Source organism: Lepidochelys olivacea, assembly GCF_965140295.1.
Source record: "Lepidochelys olivacea isolate rLepOli2 genome assembly, chromosome: 14".
Classification (NCBI taxonomy): Eukaryota; Metazoa; Chordata; order Testudines; family Cheloniidae; genus Lepidochelys; species Lepidochelys olivacea.
In genome coordinates this window covers 1511882-1528058 of record NC_140424.1, presented here as the reverse complement: position 1 = coordinate 1528058, position 16177 = coordinate 1511882, and the positions used below count along the sequence as shown (strand labels likewise).

The 16177-nt window shown below is 52.4% G+C and overlaps 1 protein-coding gene across 29 annotated transcripts in view; it reads left to right on the top strand.

The window, feature by feature from the left end:
* Window positions 1-16177, top strand: part of RBFOX3 (RNA binding fox-1 homolog 3) — a 355830-nt gene that overhangs the window by 263130 nt on the left and 76523 nt on the right. For 18 of the 29 annotated variants that reach the window (XM_084647038.1, XM_084647021.1, XM_084647017.1 and 15 more), the window contains 3 exons: window positions 4243-4287; window positions 7729-7856; window positions 10674-11154. The exons of 3 other annotated variants lie outside the window; for them this stretch is intronic. In XM_084647038.1, the coding sequence (XP_084503164.1) occupies window positions 11137-11154 (18 nt within the window). In that variant the 5' untranslated portion in view covers window positions 4243-4287; window positions 7729-7856; window positions 10674-11136. The remainder of the gene's footprint in view (window positions 1-4242; window positions 4288-7728; window positions 7857-10673; window positions 11155-16177) is intronic. 8 more of the 29 variants (XM_084647032.1, XM_084647029.1, XM_084647028.1 and 5 more) reach the window with 2 other exon arrangements.

The window sequence follows — 16177 nt, the reverse complement described above, 5'->3', positions numbered from 1 at the left end:
TAGGGTAAAGCAGCTTGCACTTCTGCCTTTCTAGGACTGACACTCAGAAAGAGTGGTGCAGGGCACTCAGTAAACCCTGACTCATCTTGCTAGGCCCTCTGGCAAGGAAGAGTCTCCCTGTTTGGAAGCAGGGGAGGTGGGAATCTCAATGCCTGTGGGTGAAGGAAACAGGTGAGCTCTCTCCCCCTGGCAGCCTTCTGCTTTCTCACACACCTTGGGCAGTGCCATTCTGCCAGCTCAGCTGAAGCAAAGGCCTGCCCGCTCCTCTGCCAGCACCCTGTACTTGCTGAGCCTCTGCCACCTTGATTAGCTGCTGGGAATGTGGCTTTTTTATCTTTCTTTGTTTAAAAAGAAAACCCTTCTCATTTAATTAAAAGTGTTGACATTGTGCCTGGCCATCCCGCCCGCCAGAGAACGCAGTTATAAATTAAACATTAAAACTTTAATGGCCCATAAAGAAATATTCGCCACTGCTTATATATAGAGAGGATATAAATAGAGAGGTTTGCTGCGGGTAGGGTCAAGTTATTATTTTTCCTTAGCCAGATAATCTTTGCTAATGAATTTAATTAAAAGCAAAATTAATTTAGGATTTGGGGGGGCGGGGGGTGGCTTTAAAACATCACTTAGCACGCTGCTGGTAAATTTCCCAGCAAGGCTGAATGGGAGCCTTCCCCCAGTGAGGAGCCAGCAGGGTCGCCCCATTCTACCACGGGGGAGATTCCACCTCTGTCAGGCTGCACACATGTTGGGCAGTCCTAGGGAGATGCCCAGAGAGCTCCCTTCTGCCTCCCCCTGCATGGAGCTCGGAGGGTAGTTTCCATGGCTCTGCCAGGGGGAGCTGTTTTAACCAGTGTCACCAGGACTGACTCTTCTGAGTTCATAATGAGCAGCTCGCTATTTCTGAGCCTCCCAAGGATCGTTTCATGTCCAAGTAAAGGCCCAAAGCAAGCTCCTGTCACCCCGTAGCACCTGGACAGGCAGCCCAAGCTGGCGCGAATGCAGCTGCTCAAAACTAGCTGTCTCCCTCCTCAACTGCATAAACCTCCATGGTTCTTTTTGTCCCCCTGGGACTCTCAGGATCCATTGAGGCTTGCAGAAGCGCATTCACCCCTGCCCTGAGCACATCCCCTGTACACACTGCTTCCCAGAGCATGCCTGGGGTGAGATCTCCTGGGCACCTCTGCAAGGGAGTGGGGTTGGAGTGTGCCCTAAGGTGGGCAGCCCAAAACCTCTCTGCTGCAGCCTGGCATCTTCCATCACTGGCTGTTTTTTCAGGGGAGTGAAAGCAGAGACTCCCCTTCTCCCAAAGAGAGTGGAGAACCCGACTGGGTGGGAAGTGGGGATGTGCCACACTGCTGGAAGTCTGGCTGTGCCTGTCACCTTTAATTGCCTCCCTGCAGCAGATTGAGGGAGCCCATTTACATTGGTACTAAGCACAGAGAGCAGCTCTTGGGCAGCAGCTTTTGAACTGCAAAGCAGCACTCGCATCTCCTGCGGGCCGCTCTTTGCCCGGAGTTAATGCTGTGCCTTGGCCTTCCTGCTCCTGCCCCAGCAGATGCTGCAGGGGTGGCAGGTCACAGTCTCTCAGGCTGACCCAGTCCCCCAGTGAGTTGCCTGCCCGTCCACTGTTTCCTGAGCGCCGTGGCCTCAGGTCTAGTTGTGAGGGGTTCTGAGCAGGCGCAGACTCAGCTGGCTTCTTCCTTGACTGAGACTTGTTTGGGAAATGAGATTTTACCCATCACTGCACTTCCCACAGGAGAACAAGCAGCTTTCAGTGATACATCTTCAAACACACTATCTGAGTGCCCAGCGAATCCAAGCCCCAGCTCTCAGGATGATGGCCACGGACTGGAGGTTTCTCTTCACCCCTGTTCCAGTGGTCTCCAGTGACCAGTTTACTGGTGAAACTGGGCACAGCCTGCAGGAGGTGTCTGTGAGCTCAGAGAAGCAGGAAGGAGTTTGGAGGAGCAGAGTGAGAATGGGCTGGATCAGGAGGTCAGTGGGAGCTTTGAGATTTCAGTGACACAGCAGCTCGAGGGGGCTCAACAGCCAAGTCCCTTGCGTGAGGCCCTGCAGAGTAGGGGATTATCTTGTCCCCACTGGGAATTACAGTTTCTGGAAAACATGCTTTGCCCACGTGGCTTTCCTGAGTTTGTCATGTTACTGACGGGCCAGGCTGGGGAAGAGGAAGCCGTTTCAGGCTGGTGAATGTGTCTGGCTGGGTTAGAGCTATCTGGAGGGTTTTTATCCTAAGAGTGCTAATGGAAGTCCTCCCCAGCCTAATGAGCTGTGTTCCTCCATGAATCTGATTCATTGAGGCAGGAATTACCATAATTGATTATCCTGCTGCGTGGCTGAAAGCCCTGTTTGCTAACAGAAGTGCCTGGGAATCACTTCCATTCCTCCAGCACAACAGGGGAGCCCTCCGCATGCTCTGTATAGGGCGTATGCACAATCGCAGCAGCATCGGTGGGGCCAAAGTTCTCGAGTGGATCTAAGTAGTCATCCCTGGGGCAGCACAAAGTCCTGCAGTGATCCCAGCGTAAGCAAGCACAGTGTTTCAGCCCTTGGCTCTGCATGTGTAACTCACTGGCCAGTGTCATGTGGCACCCTCTGTACCCAACTCATAGAGGATGGGAGTCTCCTATGGTCACTGGCTAGTGAACTTGGATCCTTTCTCAAGCCATGGTTTCTGCTCTGCAGGTCGCCAGTTCAGTCCTCGATGTTCAACAAGATGGCAGCTGTCAGGCATGCCTCCACCTGAATCCAGTTCCTTTCTCCTCTGGCCTCCTCTCCCTGCTCGCAGCCCTTCCCCTCTCTGTAGCTTGAAGTGCCATGTGGCTGATCTTGTGATTGTATTGCCAGTCTCACAATGTAGGTATTCTTCTCAAAGCTCCCGCTTCTGGAGTCAGGTGTTTATGTGAGAACTGCAGCTTTGGTTTTCTAGCAAGCTGCAAAATGTGACCCCTAAGGGCTCAAAAGCCAGAAGACACAGAAAGACCCCAACTTTTTTATTTTTAAAATCTCATGATTTGGGTGGGATGGGACTGAGGGGCATTGGCAGAGCTGTGTTGGGACCCAGTACAGAGCAGTGGAGGGGCAGGGGGTGCTGTGGGTCCAGGCTGAGGGGCATTGGCAGAGCTGTGTTGGGACCCAGTATGGGATATGGTAGACTGGTGTGGAGAAAGTAAATAAGGAAGTGTTATTTACTCCTTCTCATAACACAAGAACTAGGGGTCACCACATGAAAGTAACAGGCAGCAGTTTAAAACAAACAAAAGGAAGTATTTCTTCATACAACACACAGTCAACCTGTGGAACTCCTTGCCAGAGGATGTTGTGAGGGCCAAGACCATAACAGGGTTCAAAAAAGAACTAGATAAATTCAAGGAGGATAGGTCCATCAATGGCTATTAGCCAGGAAGGGCAGGGATGGTGTCCCTAGCCTCTGTTTGCCAGAAGCTGGGAATGGGCAATGGGGGATGGACCACTTGATGATTCCCTGTTCTGTTCATTCCCTCTGGGGCACCTGGCATTGGCCACTGTCAGAAGATGGGATACTGGCTAATGGACCATTGTCTGACCCAGTAGGGCCATTCTTATGCACATCTTTTAACTTTTAAAACAGCAGACAGTACTGTACAGAACTAGTATGGGGAGAGACAGGGCTGCGGGTAGAGACTGATGTGCACTTGCAGAGCTATGGGAAGGCCAGAATAGAACACGGTAGGTGCAGGTGCTGCAAGTCAGGATTGAGGTGTATTGATAGCATAGACTGGACTCACAGACCATGCTGGAAGTGCGTTGACACATGGGAGACGTGCGGCACCAACCTGCATCATGTCTGGCTCCACATAGTCCTTTCAGCTCTTCACTGCTTGAGTGCGAAAATCCACCAAAAACTAGATCTAGAAGATGCTGCTTCTGGTAGTGAAATATACGACGTGGAATGTGCCTGTATGGCATGGACTTCAGTCCGCCCAGGAATGAACCTGAGCAGCCTGACTGCTGGTTCCTTGGTGTTCTTTAGAAAAAACTAAAATGTCTCGTTCACCCTTTGAAACGTGGAGAGCAGCAAGCGTTTAACCAGGGCAGGTTTCCCGGAACTCCTAGGGAGATAATACTTCGTATTCAAAAATTTTGCCAGTCAGTGAGCAAATGGCATTGACTGTAAGCAAGTTAGCGATAATGATCATTGATTTTAATTCTTCTTCTTTCTTTCTTTCTTTCTTTTCTTAGAGAGTCCAGTGTGCGCACCACAGGGGAAACTTTGCTGAATAAAAGGTACAAAGACACTTTCCTTTTCTGAATAGATATTGAGAGATAAGAATGTGTTTTTTGTGTCTCCGGCAGCTACGTCTGGGGTCCCCATTTACTCATCTGTGCAGCATGTGCCAGTGCGCTCTGATCTCCAGGCCTGCTGTGCTGGGCTGATACCAGCTGCTGTGTCTCTGCCTTACTGGCACAATCCACCCTGTTGCTCCACAGGTTATGGGTTAAGCAGCTGGATCACACATGTGGACTGGGGAGCTGCTAGCTGGAGAAAGCGAGGTGGATGGCCTGCTTGGTTCCCTTTTGTCTGCCACTGCTGCTGGATGTAGACAAGTAGCTTTTCATAGCTCCAACCAGTGGCAGGAGGCTGAGACTTTCTGGAATGGTGCATGCAAGTGCAGGGAGCTAACTGGGGGATGGGTCTCTGGAGAGGAGGCTTGGCAACTGGCATGGGTTAGGGATGTTGTGCCCATGAGTTGCTTTGTGCGTGCTGACATTGCTGACTCTTCGTGCTGTATACAGCTATCAAGAATGAGCTGTGCAGGGATTTGTTGAGAGCGCTGGGGAAGTGGGGGTATCGTATATCTTCATCAAGCGCAGTGCTGGGGCAACTTCCGCTTTTCAGGGAGGCCCCTGCTTTCTGTACCCAGTGGTATGTAATCTATCACTTAAATCAGCTTCTGTACTAGGTGAGGGCAGATAGCTAATGTGATGCTAATTGTTAAAAAAGGCTCCAGGGGCGATCCTGGCAATTACAGGCCAGTCAGCTAATTTCAGTACTAGGCAAATTGGTTGAAACTATAGTAAAGAATAAAATTATCAGACACATAGATGAACACGATTTGGGTTCCACATGAAGAGTCAATGTGGCTTTTGTACAGTGAAATCCTGCCTCACCAATCTATTAGAATTCTTTGAGGGAGTCAACAGGCATGTGGACAAAGGTGATCCAGTGGATATAGTGTACTTGGAATTTCAGAAAGCCTTTGACAAGGTCCCTCAGCAAAGGCTCTTAAGCAAAGTAGACAGTCATGGAGATAAGAGGGAAGGTCCTCTCATGCATCAGTAACTGGTTATAAGACAGGAAACAAAAGGTAGGAACAAATGGTCAGTTTTCAGAATGGAGAGAAGTAGCTAGTGGTGTCCTCAAGGATCTGTACTGGGACCAGTGCTATTCAACATTTTCATAAATGATCTGGAAAAAGGGTTAAACAGTGAGGTGGCAAAGTCTGGTACAAATGGTACAAAATTACTTAAGATAGTTAAGTCCAAAGCAGACTCACTGCAAGAGTTACAAAGGGATCACACTAAACTGGGTGACTGGGCAACAAAATGGTGCATGCCAGTGAAATTCAATGTTGATAAATACAAAGCAATGCATATTGGCAAATATAATCCCAACTATACATACAAAATGAGGAGGGGCTAAATTAGCTGTTACCACTCAAGAGAGAGATCTTGGCGTCACCGTGGAGAGTTCTCTGGAAACATCCACTCAATGGGCAGCGGCCAGCAAAGAAGCGAACAGAATGTTGGGAATCATTAAGAAAGGAATAAATAATAAGACAGAAAATATCCTATTGCTTCTATATAAATCCAGGGTACGCCCACAGCTTGAAAACCACGTGCAGATGTGATCGCCCATCTCAAAAAAGATCTGTTGGAATTGGAAAAGGTCCAGAGAAGGGCAACAACAATGATCAGGGGTCTGGAACAGCTTCCACAGGAGGAGAGATTTTAAAAACGGAGACTTGTTCAGTTTGAAAAAGAGGCAACTTTTTGATTTAATTGGGGATTGGTCCTGCTTTGAGCAGAGGGTGGGACTAGGTGACCTCCTGAGGTCCCTTCCCACCCTGAGATTCTAGGATTCTACGACTAAGGGGGGATACGACAGAGATCATAAAATCGTGACTGGTGTGGAGAAAGTGAATAAGGACCTGTTGTTTACTCCTTCACATAACACAAGAACTAGGGGTCACCTGATTAAATTAATAGGCAGCAGGTTTAAAATGATCATAAGAAAGTACTTCTTCATACAACACAGTCAACCTGTGGAACTTGTTGCCAGGGGATGCTGTGAAGGCCAAAAGTATAACCAGGTTCAAAAAAAGAAACAAGAGTGAGGCAAAGAGAGCGGACGTTGGCTCCAGTCACAGGCACGATTTCTAATAAAGGCAGGGCTGGAAGAAGGGCTTAGTAGTGCTAACAGGCAGGGTCAAGGCCCCAGCTCATTAACATCTAGACTGGCAGCCCCAAAGGGTTCAGGCCCCTTTATATACCCCCAAGCAGGCAGAGCACCTAGACCTCCCCACCGCTCAGCCTCTCCAGCCCATTCTTTGCTCAGTGACAGTTTTGTGAAGTAGACGCGTGCCCCATGGGAAGAATGTTCTCACCCCAAGTGGTGTCACGTGCATCAGAGACGAACACCGTTTGGCCATCCTGGCCTGGGGCAGTTCGGAACCAGAGACCTGGCTCCCACTCCCATTCCCAGCCTCTTGAGCAATCAGTCCCCCGCTGCCCTGCAAGGACAGTTCCCAAATCTGCTAAGAGCCTGATGCGATAAGGAGCTCCTGCACAGTCACTCAGGGAATGGCTTCAGTGGCTGGACCTTTTGCAGAAGTGCATTTCTAAAAGAGCTCCCATTTGAAAGCCAACTTTCAGGTCTTGTAGGCTGGTGGCTAAAACCCACTGACCTTGTGTGTGATTGTCCCACCTCCTCCGATATCCCGTACTGGATGGATTCTTAACCAAACTCAGCTGTGTCTATAAGTAACACTCATCTACCTTGATATAGTGCCCTTTGTACTAAGGGACCCTAAACTGTGCAAGCAGTATACTCAGCAATCTCTCCCCTCATCCCTCAAATGTAGCTATCTCTGGGGTGGAATGTACCAGCCATTTCTGCAACAACAATATTTCAAAACAACAAATGCAGCAGAGGGAATTGAAGGAAGGCAGGATGTTTGCTTGGGACTTTAGAGTCCATAACACTAGCAAAAATTGCCGAGAGATATTTAGGGGTAGATTTTTAAAGAGTTGCAAAAAAAACTTTAAAAAAATGGAATTGTACACCCAAATCAGGTTTTAGATGCTTACTCAGATATTTGCATATGCATATACCCAATTCCTGTCTGTCTATACAGGCTTGTCCCACAAAGATAGGCATGCATTGTGGCGTGCACCCGTGGGTCTCCTTTGTAGAATACGTGACTCTTAGTAAGTGCCAGTCTGGTCTCTGTCTCAGCCAGCGATACTATATTTTGCTGCTCAGTGTCCCTCTGGGGCTGTTCTGGGCTACAGGTCCAGGACTGGCTCACATGTGACAAGCACTACCTATTCAATTACCAAGGCCTCATCCCCAGGAGGTCTTGCATCCAAGCACAGGTCTAGCCCCTACCTGCTGAGATGTGCTCGGGTCCCAGCACAAGGCATCTGGCCTGTTTCTTCCTGTAGAGAAGTCAGGATGGTGGGTTGGGGAGATTGCCATCGACTCCACGGCTCCGTAATGCCCTGCCTCGGACAGAGGGAGCAGCAGGAGAGCCCGGGCCAGGCAAGGCACAAACCGAGTTGGGAACAGCAAGGTAAACACTGTCAAACAGGAACTAACCGTGGTTTTGTGGTCAAGTGTATTATGGTGATTTGTGTCAAAGGGTCCCAAAGTAGTGACGTAAGGTCATACCCAGGGATCCCTTCTAATGCCCACTGAGAGCCAGCCACCTCCCTGTTCAACACCACACGGTTTAGATGGGAAGGGAGGAAGCAGAAGTAGAGGGAGTCAAATCCCTGCTGGTAATGCTGGCCATGGAATAGCTAGGAGAAGAAAAAAAACCCACAGCCAAACAGTGACCTGCCTGTCTCTTAGCCTCTTCTCCCCAGCAGACAGCGCAAAATCTCCCTCTGCTGCATGGGCTCCCCTTTCTGACCTGGGGAGTCTTGTTAAGGGGAGAAAGGTTTATTTCTAGGCTGTCCTATGGTCCCTCTCACAGACACTGAGGGCTTTAGGCTTGTGTCCCTGTGGCAGGGAAGGGTTCCTGGCCCCCTCTTACAGAGGGGGAGGGAACTTACCCAGGAGCCCATGTGAGGATGTTGCACCCAGTTTCCCCTTGACTCACTCTAGATCTTCACCACCAGGCCCTCCTCAATTTTTGTGGGGGGGGAGCAGCAGTGGGGACTCGCTCCCCGAGGTGAGGGGTGCAGCTGTGCTTGCAGGGCTCTGGGAGGATGCGGGGGGAGGCCTTGGACACCAAGGTAGGAATGAGTGAAAACCTGGGCTCTCTTCCCCTGCCTGCCGTGGTGGTTCTTTTGCTTGATCACCCTCTCCTGGTGCTGAATTATTAAGTGTGTTGTTTTCTTTTATTGCTGTGCTGGAGGAGAACTGCCTCACACCAGCCCCGCTTTGAATGTGATTATGTGCTGGGGGGGGGGGGCTGTCAGCGGCAGCTGGGCCCCACAGAACTATCTTCCCGCCCTTGCACGCCTTCGCCTTCCCTTGCTCTTATTTATTTGCCTGCTCCTGCAAGTGGCTCAGCGCGCATGGTCCCCTCTCTCCGCGGCACAGTGGGTCCCTTGGAGGACGGGAGATTTAGTGTCTGAGAGACATGCTGCCCTGCCTGCAGAGCTGCTGTACCCGTCGCCTTGGCTCAAGGGCCTGCTCCGTGCAGGGATTGTTTATCTTACCCTGAGGATTCTGCTACTTTCCTCTGCGGGATGGAGCGTGATCCATAACAGGGCTTTGCCCCAAGGCCAGGCTCCTCCAGAGAAACAGGGAACTTGCCAGGGCAGCAGCAGGGCTCAGGCAGGCATGTGGTAATTCCCCAGAGCCTCTCATTGGAGCAGCAGGGCATTCCTGGGGATCCAGGCCCCATCTCAGGCTGGAGGAGGCGTTGCAGGCGTGGTCGGGGCAGAGCAGCATGCCGGAGTGGTGGAAGCACAGCACGGGATGGTTATTTTATCGTAATAGCGCCTTGGCAGCAGAGCTAGACTGTCACGATTCTGCCCTTCCCCCGCCTATCCCACGAGGGCCCTGTGCAATGTGAAAAGCTACCACACAGGGGCCTTGTCAAGTCCCCGTCGTTCTGTCCCTCAGCAGGTCAGAATGTCCCTAGAGCCATCCCGAAGGAGAACTGAAGTGCTTCCACCAGATCCATTTGTTTGCACTCCTCTGGCCAGAGCCAGCCCATCCCTTTGCCCCTGCACTGCCCCCAGCCTAACAAGTGCCTGGCCCTCACAAGTCACTGGTGGGGCCAAGCTGCTGAGCTCTAGCCATTCCCTGGACTTAGAACTGGCCGTTGGGCTGGGCTGGGCTGCCCGGGGCAGGTGAATGAGCGAGCGGGGTGCAGTGACGGAGTCCGAGCGGCTGGGCTGGGCTGCCCACAGCACATACCCAGGGCAGGTGCCTGCTCTGCATGGGTTCCCAGCTCTGCCTTGGACTCTGTGGCTGAGGGCAGCCCTTTGAACTCAGCCCCTCGGTTCCCCCAGGGGCGTTATTGCTGTTTAAGATCACAGAGTAAAGCATTGTTCAAGGGTTGCCCCTTCCCTTCCTTAGGCTCACTAATCTCAGGTCCCCCAGCCTCCGGGATCAGGCTTTACCAAGGCTGCTCCTGCTTTTCCTTCCTGCCTCCCACCCCACATCTGTCTGGTCTAGTTAGGTTGTGAGCGCTTCAGGATAAGGACTCGCTCACTGTCTGCAGCGCCCAGCACAATGGGGCCTCGAGGTGCTGCCCTAATCCAGGCAATAATAATTATTCCAAGAATTTTCACTCCCTAAGCAGCCTCGGAGGAAGGGGTTTGTGCAGAAATGACCGAGGCCGTAGCCGTTAGAACGAGAGGGCGGGGGGCTCCTGTAATGACCTCTCTCCCTTGGCCAGGGGTGGGGCAGCCACTATCCATCCTGGCCCATGAGAAGCCAGGAGCTGGGCCTAGCTCAGGCTGTCAACCTTGGATGCTGGCTGAGCCTGACCCAGGAACAGGAGAGGAAGAGGAAAGGAAAAATCACTCCTGCCAGAGAGCAAGCGCAGTCAGAGCTGGCTGGCACCTCGCAGGTTAATTGTGAGAGCAGCCGATTCCCTTATTGACAGGGTAGCTTGAAAAATGCTGAGACAGGACATCCATTGCACAGAGTGTCGGAGCAGGAGCCTACACTCCCAGCTCCCTGCCATGCACGCTCTCGCTCTCCCCGCCACACGTTCCCCTCCCTTCCCCGGCAGCCCATCCAGCCCCTTACAACAAACCTGGCAACTTGGCCCCCAGTCCTTCAGCCTGGCTCCTCGCCGCTGATTGGCCTCACGCTCCCAGCCTGAGTCCAGCAGCCCCTGCACTCCCAGCCAGCTGTACTCTACCTCCGCAGGAGGAACAGGTCCAGCCTCGCTCGCTTTTTCTCTCTTCCTTTTTCTCCTAAGGACACCCAAGAGGATTTATTTTTGGTCCCTCCCCCCGTTTTTAATATCGAATCAGCTCCCCTCACCCCCACCCTTCCTCGCTCTGTGACTCGTGCTTGGGATCTGGGGGCTCGCTCCTTTCCCCTGCCCAAGTTGGAATCCTTTCTCCGATCCTCGCACCACGAGCAGCTGAGCACCAGCATGATGGACACTGATGGCCAGCTCTGACGTGCATGGCGGCCTGTGGCGAGTGACCGCGCTGTGCCGGCGAGGGACCCGAGGCGATAGGGCACTGCTGCCAAGCCACCCACCAGCACAAAGCCCAGAGAAATCCCGGGAAGAGAGAGACTGCGAGGGAGCACAGTGCGGGTCACCTCCGCCAGCTGCACGGGGAGTGGAAGGGGAACCCCACACCCTCTCATTGCGCTGCTAGGCCAGCTCACCTGATTCCTCCTCTCTGGTGCTGCACATCCCCGCTGCCGACATGATGATGTATTTCTGGGTAGGTACCAAACACAGGATTTTCCCCTTTCTTTACTGGGAGCTGGGGGCTGGTTTGTTTCACAGCATTCTTGCTTCCAGCTTCTGGAGCTCTGATGCCTGCCAGGGAGATGCTTTCTTCTTCCAGCAGGGATCTCTCTGCTTCCTGGCTTCCATACAGCCAGAGGGGATCAGGTGTCTGCCTGTTGGAGGCAGGCCCCCAGGAGCAAGGAGATGGGAGCTGTCTTCCCCCTCCCAGAATGGGCAACTCCAGCATGGGAGCTGGGCAGGGCTTCCTGGTTTGAATTCAACTAGCGAAAGGCCTGGTGACCCCTCCCCTCTAGGAAAGCTTTCTGAACAAATCCTGACCCAAAGTTCTGCCTCTTCCTGCAGCTGTCCCCTCTGAGCCCCAGGCTCACTGCGGGCTTTCTATAGCACAGCCCTGGGGGCTCTTAGACTCAGAGCTGTTCTCTAGGCTCTCTGCAGATCACCAGGTAACAGGCCACGGGATCTGGAGGTCCTGCTCAGAGGCATATCCCTCCACTAGGAAATCTTTCTGCACCTGTTCCACCCAATCTCCCCTCACATCACTCTCTGGAAGAGGAGTGGAGGATAGTTAGCAGAAGCAGCAAATCTTTGGCTGCTCAAGAGAATTTGCTTTGTTGTTTGGTTTGCTTTGCTCAGAAGAGGCTTGTGCTGTAGGTGAAATGCCAAAAGTACTTACCCAGGGATGGAACCCTAGAGAACGTGGCCCAAGGTGGGAGTGTCCTGGAGAAAGGGGCATCTGCTGCTGCTTGTTTGGCCTGGCTCTGGGAAGTTCCTCCTTCGTCTCTGTACCCAGCATGTCTGAGTTTCCCATGCTCCTTTCAAACAGCTCAGCTTGACTGGCAGCAAGTCCTGCTGGAAATAAGGAAAGAGGCCTCTCAGTTATGAGTCTGTGGTATTCAGGCAGCAGCCCAGCGAGCAGCTGCAGGGACGTGGACTGGCCTTGTCCTTAAGGCTTTGGACAAGAAACTTTAAATGTAGCTTGTCCAATAGAGCACAGAGGAGGGGCATATGAACAGTGGGAGCAGGTATTGGAAGAGCATGTGAACTGACCTGAAAGCACCTTCACAGGGAGCTTCTAAGGCCAGACAGCCAGAGGTTAAAGCCAGGGCAGTTTGGCCAGATTCAGGAGAGAATGAAGTAACAAGCTGAGGAAGCAAATGGGCTTGAGACAAGAGCAGCAGACAGCATTCTTGTGCTCTGCCAGGGCCGCCCTTCTCTGGGAGTGCCATGAACTTACCTGGGGGGTGGGGCCTCTGGAAGCTCAGTGGGGTGCCTCCTGGCTTTTTACATTGGCTTCTCCCTCTTTCAGGGCAAGTTTACACTATGGCCTAAGTCAATCTTACTTACATCGCTCAGGGGTGTGAAAAAGCTGCCCCCCAAGTGACGCAAGTCTTGTGCTGTCCACAATGGTGCTATGTTGGCAGGAGACACTCTCCTGCTGACACAGTTTCCGCTTCTTGCCAAGGTGGAGCAATTATGCCGACAGGAGAGCGCTCTCCCATCAACATAGCGCGTCTTCGCCAGACAATGCAGCTACACCAACGTAGCGCTGTCGTGTAGACTTGCCCTGAGTCTGCCTCTCAGATTTCCCATGAGATAGGGTGGGCAGGGGGTTCTTGGCTCTCTGGGCATAACCTCCTGCTTATTTCACATGGTATAAATGGCTGTGGTTAGTGCTTCTTTCCCACCCCCACTCCTCACCTTATTATCTTTAGAGGAGCCAGCATCCCAGCCCAAGGGCTCTGCAAAGGGTATTTAGCTCTCTGAGTGCCTGGCACAGCCAGGGTCCCAGTTCACTGCTCTGCATAGTGGTGGCATTGGAAACAGGCTCACTGACCATGCTCCTGGTGCTGTCACCCTTTGTGCCCATCCTTATCTATGGGCTGCAGTGAGCCATTGTACCTGGTCTCCAGGATGATATAAGCCATTTTAAGTAGTAGGTGGCAAACTCTTTTAATCTCATTTCAAGCTCACTCCTGTGAATGGGGGCTTTGCACATCGAGCTGAGGGTGAGTCCCAGCTCGAGGAGACGTATTCGTGTGAGCTCGACAAAAACAGAATGTAGGTGCAGTGGCGCAAGGAGCAGGACAGGCAGCCACCCTGGGGCCTAGGCTCCTTGACAGCTACATATACTCAGGACGGCTGCCTCTCCCATACTCATGCTGCCATGGTTGCATCCTGGCTTTGGCCCACCAGTTCCATTAGAGCTAGTACAGAGATGTCTCCCGGAGCTGGGACTCACCCCCGGCTCAAAGGCAGGCATGCCCTTGTGGGCTAAGACACTCCGTGCAGACTCTCATGTTACTGGGCTCAGGTGCTGTTTAGGGAGAGAGTGTAAGGAAAATGCAAAGACATGATTTAAAGAACATAACACAGAGGAGAAAAGAAAACCATGGCAGAGAGAGACGGAGACACATGGCACAGCAAGGGGGAGATGGGGTAATAGATGCAAATGGTCTCCTTGACTGTGCAGGGCAGCACCTGTGTAACTGAGCAGAACCTGCTCCAGATAATGCTGCTCTAGAGACCGTCTCTTGGCAATCTCACCAGTTATTGCCCTGCCTCTGAGTCCATCTTCCTGGGGAAACTTACAGAGACGGTTGTGGCAAAGGTGACTGGTACCATCTGGACCGCTCAGAAGCCCTTGTCTCTTTCAGCTTGGGCCTGGTGCAGTGACTGTGCTGCTCTTGTTGGTTGATGTTCTGCTGCCAGCACTGGGCCGTGGCCTGGTGTCCCAACAGCCTCCAAGACTGTTGAGTGGCCTCCAAGGTTTGTTCATCTCCTGCAGTCCTGCGGAATGATTCCGTTTGTTCGTCTGAGAGGGAGCAGAAGGGAAGGTTTGACCCAGCTGCTCATCTGCACGGTTCTGTTTTGTCAACCCTCCTGTTGAACATGTATGTGAGGTCACTGGTGAAATTGCCAGATGTTGTCATCCGTCTGTGAAAGATACCCAGCTCTGTGTCTCAGCAAAGCCGTATGGAGGGGCATCTTTGTGGGTTTTGTGCCAAGCTGCAGTAGGTGCCTGGCTGAGATAAAGCTGTCTGACCCCAGACTGAACAGCATGGAGGTGATGCCAGTGGATTGGGGGAGCATATGGCCAGGTAGTTCCTGCCCCTGTTTTTGATGGCACGCATCCTTTGTCTAAGCGGTTTGCAGTTGGGGATGCCTCTGGAATCCTGGCTGTGCCTGGAATCACAGGTGGCATCAGTGGCCAGGAATGCTGTTTTCACCTGCTCCGAGATAGATGTTTGTGATCATTTTTTTTTTATCTGGGTCTCCCCATGTAATCCAGATTGGCTGACTGCAGTCCCCGGGATCTCCTCCAGAGTGGTTTTCTTAGGTCTTCCAGCTGCCCTCCACACTATTGGCTGTGTGTCGCTGTGGTGGGGCTGCGGCAAGGGTTGCTCATGAGTGGCTCCATTCCTTTCTTTCTAAGAGAGCCCAGAGCACTGAGCCACTGCTCATCGGCCCGAAAGACTCTTACAGGCGACTCCACAGAGCCCTGTTCTCCAGCTCAAAGCGTGTATGGGGCTACTTGGTTAATTAAGTATGGGCTGCCGTGTCTTCATATGTAGAGGAAATCCAGCTCACTGCATGTCTCCACCTCTCCTGAGCTGGTTGGAGCAATGGCACAACTTACCTGGGGTCTAACAGGTTGGGGTCTGGCTGGGGGCTAGCTGGTTCAATCCAGACAAGACTCAGAGGCTGCAGGGAAGGTTCTGTCAGCCCTGGAGGCAGGTGAATGTCTGCCATTTGCTGTATGGGAGGCAGCCCAAGGCCTGCTCCTGGATGCTGAGGTAGCAGCAATGGCCAGTGCAGCTTTTTATCATCTGTACTCAGTAAGGAGATTACAACCTTTTCTTTCAGCTTCAGAGCCTCGCCAAAGATACCAAGGCCTTTCAGGAAGACGTGGCATGACGGTAATGCTGTGTGCTGAGTTACAGCCTTTGTGGAATGGTGCACAGTGTGCCAGATCCCTTCTCCAGCGGGGTTTCCCAGCAGCTCCCATCTCTGCCCCATAATCTGCACTGGCTACCAGTCCCAGCCCAGGGGAAGTTGAAGTGTTGGCTTGAGGAACAAGAGCAGTGAAGGGCAGCAGCAGCAGCATGGGGTCCACTGGAATACATATCCAGAATCACGGGCAGGAGGCACTAGCCATGGCTTCACTGCTCTGAGCTCTGGTACCCCTGTATGTCCAGGAATGCTGCGGTCACACCTCCTGACGGCAGTGTAGACATGCTCTGAGGACGTGCCTCTTCCCTTACTTGTGTATGTCATACGTGAGCTATTTGGGCACTGGTTTCAGTGACCAGGCGGTTCCCAGGGAGGGTCCCCTGGCCTGGTTAGTGTTTTGGGGAGCGACTCTGATAAACGAGGTGGTAGGATCACGTCAATGGGCTGTCGTTCCTGTGCCCAGGCAATCGAGCTCATTTTTATATCTCTGAAAGTAAAGAAATAAAACCACAGAATGTCTTTTCCTGATAGCCAAAGTGCTGAGCCTTACCCCGGCTACTGCAAGGCTGTGCTGGGGTGTAAACTGAATTACCCATCAATGTAACAGTGCCACAGACACAGGGTCTTGACCTAAACCAGTCCCACCAGTGTTTGTGCCCCTTTCCTCCTGGCAAAACACAGCAGCTAAACCTGCCCGTTTCCGTAGGCCAGGCAGCTCTGGGGCTCTCCCCGCTGCCTTGCTCTAGCCCTCTGAAGGCTGCCTGAGGCTCTGGGGCTCTCTGAGTGGCTAGTGAAGGGGGTGCCCATCTTCGCTCTGCACTCTGGCACAGAGTAAGCATTTAATAGACATTTGTGGTGTTTTCCTGCGACTTTTTTGCTTTCACAGCCCCAGAAAGAAATGAGACCCACAGCCCCTCAATGGGGCAGGCCAGCATGGGGGCTCACTCCATTTGGAAGCACAGTCTGGAGATGGGGAGTTCCCCACTCCCAGCCTGCTGCAGGCTTCCAGAATTACAGAGAGGGCACTCCAGCAGCTGCAGGGA